The sequence below is a fragment of the Fonsecaea nubica genome, assembly GCF_001646965.1.
Source record: "Fonsecaea nubica strain CBS 269.64 chromosome Unknown Scaff156, whole genome shotgun sequence".
NCBI classification, from domain to species: Eukaryota; Fungi; Ascomycota; class Eurotiomycetes; order Chaetothyriales; family Herpotrichiellaceae; genus Fonsecaea; species Fonsecaea nubica.
The window spans coordinates 496-12,918 of NW_019173829.1; the positions used below are offsets into that span (position 1 = coordinate 496).

Genomic DNA, 12,423 nt, shown 5'->3' on the forward strand with positions numbered 1-12,423 from the left:
CTCTTCCGACCCTTTCATTACGTATCCAAGACAGCTTTTGCCCCAGCCTTTGTCTTGCCTTGCCCTTGTCTTGGGTGTTCATCTGCCTTACAGTTTCTTCTTTGTTTCGTATGTTGTTTTTTTCCTTATTCTTTCTTTTTCAGAATTCTTTTTTCTTCTCTTCTCTTCTTTGCCTTTTCTTTTTTTGGGGGGGTTCCAATGTTTCCGGTTTGCCCGTTTTCTCGTCTTGACTAGGTGCTGAGTCCCCAGACCGAACCGATTCCTCATCGATTGTTTCTCCTAGAGTGACTCTGACTCCATGTCGACCCTGCAACCCTGATTCGAACTGTCTTTTCGAAGTCTCTTTTCTTCATTTCTTTTTGGAGGAGGAAAACAATCGCAGAGTGTTTTCTCAACCAAATTGACAGATATCGTCCAACTTAGCAATTGATTATGCTATCGACGCCACACTGGGTGAATGCGCTGAAAGTGTTCTGGAAAAATTCTTCGCCTTTGAAAATGCCGATGATTCTCACTGATAAATTTGAGACTACCGAACCTTCGAAAATCGGACAATGGATAGTCTCCAAACACCCAATCATCCCGCCAGAACATCCTGAGAATCCCGGAATGGTGTGAGTACGCACAACAGTGCCATGACCCGGATCACCTTCTGGACTAGCGTTTGCGAGGTCCCCAAACCCAATAGATCGAACATTGGCGTGGAAGATGTCGTTGAATCGTGGTGGTGAAACTTTGTCGGAGGCATCACCAATCAGCAAGCCCAGCTGCAGCCGTGACTTGACCAACAGCTCGAACTGAGTGCTGCAATGTTCCTTAGCTTTCGTATCAGTAGACAACAGATTGTCAGCGCCTGGGTAGTACGTAGAGAAGATCTTGCTAGCGACCGTGTTTGGGAAATTGGCGCCTGCTGAGCTGAGCTGGCTGTTCTTGATCCATGTCTGGGGTCGTCTTGTTTCATGCGCCGCTAGTTTGAAGATAGCCACGTCGGCAGCCTCGTTAAGGGCTGTTAGCTGAACATCAAAGATTTGTGGAACACGGAGCTGGTTCGCCCCTTGCTCATAGTGGCCGTGGTAGCGAGAGCTAAGTTCACACGAAACACGAGCTCTCATGGCACTGGTGGACGGTGTCGATGATAGCGGCGAAAGGTACTTGAGAAAGTCCACCGTATCTTTTTTCTCTTCCGCACTCAACGGATGATTGCACGAGAGGAAGTGTGCTGCTGTCACGAATTTGAAACCTTCCAGCCAGAAGCCCGAAACTTCCACAATTTGGTGGTAAACACTGTCGTGAGAGAGCAGAATCCCGTTGAGAGAGGAAGGAGGAGGGTTGCGACCTGGGTGTTGGCAACGACAGATGGTGACATGGATCTTGCCAGCTGCTAGGGTGACGGCCTGAATTGCACTGAAAGCCTGGGCCAGTTAGTAGAGACACTGAGCTGTTGGGAAATTTCATACCTTGCGCGACGCTTCACTATCGCGATCTCCAGGTGTATGGAATGTGGCTGGGTGGATGGCTTCATCGACCGATCCATCGTTGGAAACCAAATATGTAGTCGGCCAGTTCCGAGACGCCTTATCGTACATCGGGCCTCCAAAATCCATAATTTCGATGGGAGGGAGAGGACAGAACGAAGTCTGAAGTTTCGTGGCTGAGATCTCTTTATCGGCTCTGGAATCCGAGTTGATATGAGGTGTTTGATACTCTTTCAAAGCAGGGGGACAAGACAAAGAGCTTCGTGGAAACTGAGTATCAAAGATTGGCTTCCGCAGGAAGAGGTCACCACTGGTACTCGGAGCCAAAGAGCCTACCCAAAAGTTAGTCGGGCACTTCACAAAGAGGATCAGATGGAGTGACGGTACCACTGCCTGGGGAATTCACTCCATTGTGCTCGTCCTTGACTTCACGTGGCTTTACCCAGATCCCCGCCCCGACTGGACCTGGGTGCACGAAGTATTCAAGGGGCTCGTATGGACGTCCCCACATCGCGTCTGTGGTGTAAGGTTGAGAGTGTTCTACGTGATCAGATTGTCCAAACATTGTGCTGCTTATTGCTGGGAAGAGGAGAAGAATAGAAGATATAGACAGAGAGAGCGCCAGTTAGAAGAAAAGGTCGCGAGGTTAAATACCCGTAGACACATAAAGGACGCTATTTCGAAACCGGATAAGCGCTGTAAGTGCCAAGATATAGCGTCAGTTGTGGCGCTGCTGGCGACGATATCCGAGGCTCAAAGCCGTCACTTGTTCAGTTAAGCTTAAGTTCATTCGCGGCAGTCTAAGCCTATTCATTCTCCCTCTTCCTGATTGGTTCCACAAACTGTCTCTTTTAACAAAGTGCAGTCGTGAAGCCATATTCACAAGAAGTCGAAGGACAATGCAAGTATGTTTTTCCCCGCACAGCTGGAAGGAAGTGATTCACTGAATTTCAGTTCACGTTCAGGTGCACTGCTTAATCTGGGAAACACCACAATGACCTTGGCTACTGTGCCAACATTCTGTTACCGCCAGTACTGCACGCTACAAAGTGATCTGCCTAATCTGTGCCTCAGGACGTGAAGTAGTCAGCCTGTGACCACAAAGTTAATGTGACTGCCCGCTAGGATATTCATCCTGATGACTCCCACTCACAATGTGATACACGCGACAAGGGTGGGAGGGTGGACTGTCCGCTGCCTCGACTGAGTGAAGTGGTCATGTTATTCCTCATTGAAGGTGGTCCTTCCAAACATGGCATCACACAGGCTAGTATAGACATTGATATATAGGTATCATGCTCATCCTCAAGCCAAACACAGGTTCCCCGTCCACCGAACGATTACACAGACAATGTAATACTCCGAGACCAGACACACGTCCTGTGCGAGAGGACATAGCAAATGCTAAGCATGTCAAAACAGAGGGGAAAGGAGGGACCAACACTTTGCGCATCCTTCCTACCGGACTTTTCCTGGCACTAAGCTCCCAAGTCAACTGGCTTGGGATCCTCGGTCCTATACCACTCCCCATTGAACGCATTAACCAGCCAGTTCGCTAACTTATCGTACACGATGTGATTCGCATTGTGAAATTGTATCGAGTGATCGCTATCGGGGAAGAAGTGCACGTCGTAGTTCTCAACGCCTGCCAGATCGAATTTGTCTAGTAGAGTCAAAGTGTTCTGCATGTGAACGTTGTCATCCGCAACGCCGTGCATGATCAAGAACCGCACGTTCTGCGATATCGCCGTGACGTTGCTGACGGCTGATTTGGAGTAGCCGAGAGGGTTATTCTGAGGGGTGCGCATATATCGTTCGGTGTAGATGGAGTCATAGAACCGCCAGTCCGTCACAGGCGCGACCGCCATGCCGTATTTGAAAGTTTCGCCCGCATCTGTTTCCAGGACTTTCAATGTCATGAAGCCACCGTACGACCAGCCCCAAATAGCCATGCGGTCAGCGTCCACGTACGGCTTGCCGGCCCACGCCTTTGCAGCGGCTATCTGATCGTGGGCTTCATAGGTACCGAGTTCATTGCGGACGATAGCGCGGGCTTTGCGGCCTATAAAGCCAGTCCCGCGTCCATCAACGGTAACCACGATGTAGTCAAGTGAGCCGGCGATATACGATTGAAAGTCGACGTGGAAGCGGCGATTGACCATTTGTGAGCCGGGTCCGCCGTAGAGGTAGAAGAGGACCGGATATTTCTTCTTGGGGTCAAAGTGAGGAGGCCGCCGTTCGACCACCTGCAGCGTGTAACCATCAATGGTGATGTTCTGGAACACCTGATGTGGAAGCGCGTGGGACGAGGCCATCTTGGCCAAATCGTGATTGTCTTCTAGTATTTCCTCGATTTTGTCGGGATTGGTTGGCGTAGAGATGACTTTCTGATAAGGAATGCCAGGCCCAGTGTATTTCAGACTCACATAGCCTGCGCCGGAAGAGAAGCTTGACTCCCAGTATGCAGCTTCATCAGTAGGCACGAGTGACTTCATGTCTGTCCCATCCAATTTGACGCTATACAAGTGGCGTTGAGTTGGCGCTTCTTTGGCCGCAACAAAATAGACCAAGTTGTTTTCCAGGTCGACGGCTGCCGGCCCACCGTCCACCTCCCAACCGCCTCTGGTCAGCATGACCGGAGTTGAGCTGTTGAGGGGAGAGAAATAAGCCAGGTGGTTACCATTGTCAGAGATGACGATGTCGACATAGCCGTCCTCCGCTCGCCCCTTGGAAGGGTCAGCAGGTATGTATCTGGTGTGCTGGGTAGGTTCGATCCAGCCGCCATCGACGTCTTTGAGGTCCACGACCCTCACGGTATGGCCTGTTTGAGTAGGGACGTCTACCAAGACAACCCTGACACGATCGCTCTCTCGATTCGACTCCGAGACCAATGCTTTTCCACCGTCTGCCCATACAATATTGAAAATGATACGGTCTTCGTCGGGAAAACCGCCCTCAATGTCGACAGAAAACACCTCGCCTTTGGAAATGTCATAAAACAGCATGTCAACAACAGGGTTCGGGGCTCCAGCCTTCGGGTACTTGATCTCTTTCACCTCTGGGTAATTCTCAAGCCCTTCAATGGGTTTCTTCCCGCTGGGACGGGACAGGAAAAATTGAACGGGGTATTCAGGGACAGTTGTCTCATTCGTGCGCAGGAAAGCCAGATACTGGCCGTCCCTTGCCCACCAAGTGGCCGTGTTGGTCGCGAAGACTTCTTCCTCGTAGGCCCAGTCGGGAATGCCATAGAAGTACTCGGGACCTCCGTCGGTCGTGATCGTCGTCACTTGTGGCGACGAGAGGTGTCTGAGGTAGAGATTGTTATCTCTCGTAAACACAATCGAGTCACTTCTAGGCGACCACTGTGCCAGCTGAATCTTGGTCTCGGGCAATGCTGGATCTAACGGCTGGACATTCTGTGTCTCAACATCGAGGATAAAATACAGTCCAAGAAAAGAATGTCGAAAGACCTTTTCCGGGCTCGCCATCAGAAGCACATGTTTCATGTCTGGACTCACCCAGAATTCTGACGTCCAAAGCTGCTGTCCGCCGTATTTGATCCAGCCGCTTTTCACCAAGGTGGTACGTTTAAAAGCGTTTGCTTGGGAAGATGTACCACTTCGGATGTCTTCTACCACCAAGTAATCCTGGTTCGGCTGATTGATCTCCAACAGCAACCCATCCTCCCCATTGGGTCCAGGTGTCCATTCAATATTGGCATACTTGGGCAACCATTGCCCTGACTGTAGTTCTGCGAGTGTGACTTTCTTTGCCGAACTCTTTATGGGCGTGTCGTGGTCGTAATCCAGAGTGGACGCATGCTTATACCGACCACCTGCCATAAAGAACACCACAGCCAGCACCCATCCGATGATGCCAACAATCGAGACTATCCAGACTGCTCGACGAAGACCTTTGGACATGCGTTGGCTGCCAATGGTGTAGTTCTTGTCATTGAATCGAGGCAGCTCGAGATCACTCTCATCGTCTCGGTAGTTTGAGGGCTCTCGAAGAGGCTCCTTTACGGCAATGACGGAGTTTAAGCTTTCGAGAACAAGCGACGCTGTCGAGACAGTGGACACGCTTTCTTCTGAAGGTCTTGGATAAGGATCATTGGAGGACCGCCGGCTCCCACTCATGAGTGTCTCCTCCTCTTCTTGTAGGGTATTGCCGCCCCTCCTCATGATGGAGGTGGGAGGTTGCCTCCGCGGACTGCCGTTGAAGACGTCGTAGTTGAAAGCGAGCGAGGTTGACCTCGACTGGGAGTGATTGGAGTTATCTGAACATGACAATGGTTGGCAGGTAAAAGGGGAGACGGCGCTGGCAGTGTCTGCGCGTGATATGCGTTTGCGCGGAGAGGCAAGAGGACCTTCTGCACCCAAGCCGGTGAGTATGCGAAGAGGCCGAGACCTGTTGGTGTCCTGGAATAATGTTGATGATGGTGGTGGTGGTGGTGGAGACGCAGGTGGACGGCGAGTCTCCAACTGCGCAGCCTCAACGATGGCCATCGTGCCAAGCCTGCGATTGAGCGACCGCAGTTGACGCCAACCAACGTCCCTCTTTCTGTTGTTCTTCTACCATTATGGGCACTGCGAACTTGATTCTCCCTCATCTCGTATTGTCTATTGCTGTGTCTACAAGAAACCACTGCTTGCGGAGTGGCAGCGATACGCTGCACCCTTTCCCTGGACGCGTTCGTCCATGTCCGAAAACGGTATTTGTCAACATTCCTCACCGCCATGTCGATTCTCGAACCCCCTCCGATGAAACACTCCCTCCGTATCCCAAACACCACTCGATCCCATCTTATCATATCGCATACTTGTAGATGACAGCAGCAAGCAGGGAATACCCACAGACAGTGAAAAAGGTAAAGCACAGCCAGAGCTTGAAATACTCGGTTCCTCCACTCATTCGTCGTCTGTGCGGCCCCAAGACATTCAGGCCCAGCCAGGCTAGGAACACCATGCTCAAAGCTGAAGTTACTGGGATGGCTAGGAGTGACAGAAACAGGAAGGTTCTCTGTTTTTCTTTTATCATCGCGCTGGCCTGCATGAACTCTTCCTCGAAGATATGGAACACCAAGTATGGACTCGCCCCCAGGATGGCCGCTGTCAGTCCAAGCATACACCTCCCTGCTCGTGCGACTGAGCCCTGTTCTCTGCAAGCTTGACAACTCTCGGCTTCAAGCTGGCTGAGAGTTGTGGCGGCCGCTTCCCGCTCGATATTTCCTGATATTTGCTGTCGTGTCGTGATCCAGGAATCTTGTGCGGAAGAGTGCTGTTCTTGTCTTTCCGAATCAGTCGAGCTCTCTGGAAGCTGTCCTCCTCCATCCCTTTGGATTGCATTGTGTTGCCTCCCATCCTCGTTGTGCCAAGAAGAACTTGTTTCCTCACGCAAGATGCACTGGATGGCTTCGGTTTGTCGGTCCACTTGTTCCAGAGTCAGGCTGAATTCCGACCCTCCGCCTCCCGGCCAGGAATCCGCGACACTTTCTTTCGTAGCAACGGAACTTGAACCCTCAGTTTGAAACTTGTCGCAGAAGGGGTTTTCAGGAGCGAAGCCTGCTATAAAGGGATTGTTGATATTCTTAATCGCGGCAGAGTTTCCCACGGGTTTCGAAATCGGATCTCTGGCGCCGCTACTCTCACCGATCAGGACAGTCCAGCTGGAGTTACTGCGACGTCTGAGGGGCCATGGTCCGACATAATCTTGTTTTTCGGTCTCGCCTTCTTGGTGTTGGCCTTTGGTATCCTGACAAGTGTCGTTGACTGTATCGGCGCATTCGACCTGTTGTGCTGAGCTGCTGGGTTGCTCAGCAACAGCTGCATTCGTTTGCGCAGAGATAGTCATTGCCATTCGATGCGGGTGTCTCGAGGACTGTGACGTGGTGAAATGTGGACGTCAAAGAAAGGTACAGGAGGTGTTCCCAGGCTGTAAATGAGCGACTATTGCTTCTCGGAGAGCGGGTGTTTAACGAATGGAAGGGGACCAGAACGCTCAAAGAAGGGAGGCTCTTTAGTAAGGATACGGAGGAGAAAGGCCCGATATATATACTGTCAACAATTGTGGGGAGGACCTCAACGGCCAGTATCAGAAATGGCTTTACGAGACAGGCAGTCAGTCTGGGTTTTCCATCTGGGATTCCGGCATCCCACGAGTGCAGTACGCTACCAGGCACGGAAGCCGCACAGGAACGAGCCTCGTGGAACTTTGCAGAGAGATTTTGTCCAGCGGCACATCTCCCTCACGGGAGACCCTTCTCGTTGGCAGTTTCTGGCGGGCAAGCCAGTATATCCTCGAGCAGCCATTCTTCCGATCGAGCTTGTTCGGGGGCTAGACAAAGACAAGAACTCTTCTAAGAGAGGAGAGCCAATCCCGGAACCGCCTCAGACAATGGCGAGCATAGCGCAAGGCAAATTAAACCGGGGTCCATAGACCTCATGCACACTGGGGGAGTGGGTGGATGGTGTAAAAGACAAGCAAAGCATAAGTTTGGCAACCACTACATTATGAATCTTGACTCCCAGAGGAAGCGAATGAGAAGGTCGGAGGACCTGAAGAAGGAAGACAAAGTTGTATCCATCAGACCTGAGTTTGCCTTCCAGCATCCATCGGTTCAGCAAGTGAGAAGTCGGACTATCTGTCTGGAATCTAGGGAATGGACCTGTCCTCTGTTCCGCGACAACCCGGCCCCTCTCTCCCCCTTCTGTCTGACACAACAGCTACAACAGCCACAATGAGCGAGACGGCAAACAAGAAGTCAAGGAGAAACAAGGAAATCAAATACAAAGAACGAACCACACTGGTCAGAAAGGGAGAGGGAGCGCAGTGAAAGAAGGACCAAGGCTGACCTTAACAGGAAAGGAGTGTGGGTGAGTAGACGGACGACAGGTGAGAAATCGAGAGAAGAAAAGAAGAGAGCAAAATCCCTCGACCTGTAGGAGTCTCTTCCATGGATGGACCTTCGTCCGAGTACCGAGTAATCAACTCCTCACGCATACGAGGTAATATTGTGTGAGCAGTTTCCCCTCGTAACACCCTCGTGCCCCTGTATGACCACAGCCTTGGGTGCAGACCGTCGGTGTCTGCACGCGTGATTGGTCGGAGTTACTTGGCTATTACCAGAATCGGTTAGTAACTCGTGGATACTGGGATGCTGCTAGACCTATACGAGGCTAGTTCGTTCGGATGGCCGACAGCCTCTTGGGTACAAGTACTTGCTCAACACAATTACAAGACACCACAAAAGAGTGAGCAGGAGGGAGAAGGAGAAAACCCTCCCTCTCCGCCCAGCCGGACACGTTCAGAGCGTAAAGATACAAAAATATCACCAAGGATAGAAAATCAAGACGAATAATTCTCGCCCGGTTACAATACGTACTTGTTATGCCCCAACTAAGCACCTCGCTGTGCCAGGTGGCATTGTCATGCTATGGTAAAATTGCTCAGAAATGCCAACCCCAAGTCCCTGATTCCTATAAACCCCGCCATGCAAGTATAAGTCGATATCTGCGCTGTGAGAGGTTGTATCAGACGCTACATCTCCATAAAATGCACGCCATCAGAGGTAATGTTGAAGTAAGCAACTACAAGCTGAAGAAATAAACACCCTCCTATACGTTCGGGCGACTAGGTCCTTCATATCCTGCCGCATTTTCCTGACTCACTGTGATGTTCCTTTCAATGACGACCTCCTTTGTGCTCCAAGGTTTTGATGTACCTCACAAACGCCTTCTTATGCACCATCCCCCTGTATTCGCCCTCATTCAACACACAAATGTACCTCAGCCCCAGTTTGACAAAACATTGATACACAAGGTCCATAGGCGAATGCATGTCTAGGGCCACCGGAGCAGGATCGATATATGGAGTCAAATCAGTCGGATTGGTGGCTGGGGAGTCTTGATCGTCAGAATCGTCCCGTCCAGAATCATACCCCGCCTCCTCAAATGCTTCCCAGTAGCGACGATGCGTATTGTGCGCATGGTCATCGTTCGAGAGCAAACAGAACGCACTGTCCTCGTCCTCCAGCCTATCCAAAGCAAACTCCAAGTCTGGGGCCGGAATCAACCCTACCAACTTCTTGTCTCGGATGATAGGCAGCCCGCCGTCGAGTTCGCCAAGGTTTTGCAAGCGTCGGAGTTTGGCTCGCAAATCACTTGCCTTGACAAGAGGGGATATCGTGATGTCAATTACTTTGTCCCTGCGGAAACGGGGTGTGATGTCTCCGAGTTCCGAGTCGAAGACAGGAGTGCTCCTGTTGTCTAGAAATGGATATGAATTCATGTCGGTCAAAAGATCATATATGCTGAGGGGCTCGACAGCGTCAGCCGTCCATTTCGCACAAAGCACACCCAAAGAGAAGGGGAGCACATGATCGAGGCTTCCTGTTAGTTCAAACAGAATGACAGCCAAAGTGACAGAGAGACGTGTGACACCGCACATGGTCGCCCCCGCTGCCACCAACGCATACACGCCAGGTGTGACGCACGCTTCAATGTTGCCAGCGTCCTGACAATGCGACCACAAGAAGAAATTCGGAAATTTGACAACGATATACTGGGTCCAGTGACCGACTATGCGACCCATTAGACCTCCGACCACCATTGATGGAACGTAGATGCCCGCAGGCACCTTGATTCCAAAGGTAATGATCGTGAGGATGGCCTTGATGACGAATGCCAAACTCAGATACCCAATCACGCTGAGTATCTCGTCCTCTGTTTTGGGACAAAGACCCGTTGACGAATGCTTCTGACATGGGCTCGCCAGTTCGAAAAGCAGCTCTGTGACGGCCAGTCGGGTGTATCGATTCCAGAAGCTGACGAGGCCGGTAACTAGTGCCACAAGGAGGACTTCCAGCATCGGAAAGGTTTTGATGATTTTGATGCGGCGGAAAGTGGTGGCCCAGAATCTAGACGCTTTGATGAAGAGCGCACCAGCCAACCCACCTGCAACGCCGAGCAAGATGAATAGAAAAAGTTCGAAGAAACGCCAATCCGTGATGTAACGGACCTCAAACAAAACAATTTTGTTCGTCCCGTACGGGTTCAGGAACTTGAGGGACAACGCGGCCACGATGCAACAAAAGAATGTTCGGAATAGAGTCTTTGAGGGAAAGTAATAGCTGACTTCCTCCAGGCTGAAAAGGACTCCACCCAGGGGTGAACCAAAAGCGACGGCGACCCCAGCAGCAGCGCTTGCGGATAAGACCTCCCGTCTCTTACCGTCGTTGAGATTGTATTTGGAGAACAATCGGCAGGCGATATTGCCCACACACGTTGCGATATGGACATAAGGGCCTTCTTTACCCAAGCTCATCCCAGAAGCCACGCTCAAAATCAGAGCGATGGTCTTCAGAACCAGAACCCGAAGGCCAAGGTATCCATGGAGAACGAATCCACTCAAAATGACCTTGACTTCGGCAACACCACTTCCAGCCGCCGAGTAGTAGACGTTTGGAGGTGGCGGATCTTGTGTTGTCAGGAGCTGAGTTCCACCTGACTTGCCCTCGTCAGCTTCGTCCTCATTTACGTTCTGCTGGATGGCGCCGAGATTCTCATCAAAAGTAGAGGCAATTTGAGACGGTACGACGGTCTTAGAATAGAGAGTGATAAAGCAGGCCAGGGCGGCGAGCACCAACGATCCGATAATGTATGCCACGTAGTCGATGTAGACATCGTCCATGCCGGACGGATGGATGAGTTTGGACCAAGTCCTCCATCTGTCACAGCTGCGTTCGCCAGAACAGCAATTTGTGCGACCAAGATACCAAGCGCCTCGACAAAAGCCACGCTTGATGTCGAAAATTGCCGACTCTGTGACATCGACAAGGTAGGCTAAGCCTGCGGTAACCACCCCGATCAGAGCAACGAGAACCCAACCCTGAGCTGAATCAAGAAGCAACCCTAGGCGGCCTCGCCAGCCTTTCCGCTTTTTCAGGTCCAGCACACGGTATCCATCAGCAATGCTGTCGTGCACCCAGTCGGTTGAGGTGAATTGATCGTACCACAGTCGATCATCTTTGGACAATGAGCCCGCCAGCATGGATGAGGATAGCTTTGGCGTACGGAGACCCGAGTTCCGCATCCACACAGGACTTGCATGTCCCGAGGGTCGAGCACTGTAATATCTTCGCCTGCGTAGACTGTCACTCGTGCTGTTCACCCTCGACAACTGTCTTGACTTTGGTGATTCGGGCATGCTTTCAGTGTATTTGCGGACGGGGTAGTCTCCCTCCAACAGGGCACTCTCCTCTGTTGATCTGGGAGTCATAACGAGAGAAGGCGGCAAACGGCCCCTCAGTTCGTTTGCGGACAGGGAAGTATTCGTCCTGCGCAAGAATTCGGGGGAGGACGGTGTGGTTGCAGGGCGGGATGAAAAGTGATCGGCTTCATCGTAGTCTTGGAAAGAAACGAAAGATTTAGGCATGATGGTGGCCGGCAGGTCCTTCTGGTGTTTTTTCTTTTCACCAAAGGACTAGAGGATCGAACAGCAGGGTCGTGACTGGTAACGAAGAGGAGTGAACGGCGTCCTTTACAGGCAGACGCCGCCTTCCTAGGGCCCGTCAGCTGGCCATGAGAAGGGCAGGTGAGAGGCAGGATGTTCGGGCAGAATCGTTTGCACAGAGAGGTACTTCGGCTTCTATGAGTCAAGAGACAGCAGATATTAGCGGCAGCCCAGACAGAATGACCTTCATTGACGAGGAAAAGGAGGAGAGATAGCAGGGCGAACCGAGCCTAGACAGGGGAGAGAGATGACCAAGTGAAAAAGGTGCCGGTGTGCAAGTTGGTGAGCGGGTGATATTCAGCCCCAAGGCATCTTGATCAGGTGGACAACATGGTTTGTGTCAATTCTCATACATACTGGACTGAATTGAGTATGTAGATAGTTGGTGGAGGGTGGCAGTGGGCATCCCATCATCTGACAAACAATTTGTGTGGCC

At 51.4% G+C, this 12,423-nt stretch overlaps 4 protein-coding genes across 4 annotated transcripts; all 4 read right to left on the reverse strand.

The window, feature by feature from the left end:
* Positions 1-419: 419 nt before the first annotated feature.
* Positions 420-1,604, reverse strand: AYO20_11449 (hypothetical protein; the record flags this gene model as incomplete). Its single annotated transcript, XM_022649698.1, has 2 exons — positions 420-1,412; positions 1,458-1,604. The coding sequence occupies 2 exons, from the start codon at positions 1,602-1,604 to the stop codon at positions 420-422; spliced, it is 1,140 nt and encodes a 379-aa protein (XP_022494314.1).
* A 1,349-nt stretch (positions 1,605-2,953) lies between these two features.
* Positions 2,954-5,983, reverse strand: AYO20_11450 (hypothetical protein; the record flags this gene model as incomplete). The annotated part of the gene is made up of 1 exon (XM_022649699.1): positions 2,954-5,983. The coding sequence occupies one exon, from the start codon at positions 5,981-5,983 to the stop codon at positions 2,954-2,956; it is 3,030 nt and encodes a 1,009-aa protein (XP_022494315.1).
* A 301-nt stretch (positions 5,984-6,284) lies between these two features.
* Positions 6,285-7,328, reverse strand: AYO20_11451 (hypothetical protein; the record flags this gene model as incomplete). The annotated part of the gene is made up of 1 exon (XM_022649700.1): positions 6,285-7,328. The coding sequence occupies one exon, from the start codon at positions 7,326-7,328 to the stop codon at positions 6,285-6,287; it is 1,044 nt and encodes a 347-aa protein (XP_022494316.1).
* A 1,830-nt stretch (positions 7,329-9,158) lies between these two features.
* Positions 9,159-11,909, reverse strand: AYO20_11452 (hypothetical protein; the record flags this gene model as incomplete). Its single annotated transcript, XM_022649701.1, has 1 exon — positions 9,159-11,909. The coding sequence occupies one exon, from the start codon at positions 11,907-11,909 to the stop codon at positions 9,159-9,161; it is 2,751 nt and encodes a 916-aa protein (XP_022494317.1).
* Positions 11,910-12,423: the final 514 nt, after the last annotated feature.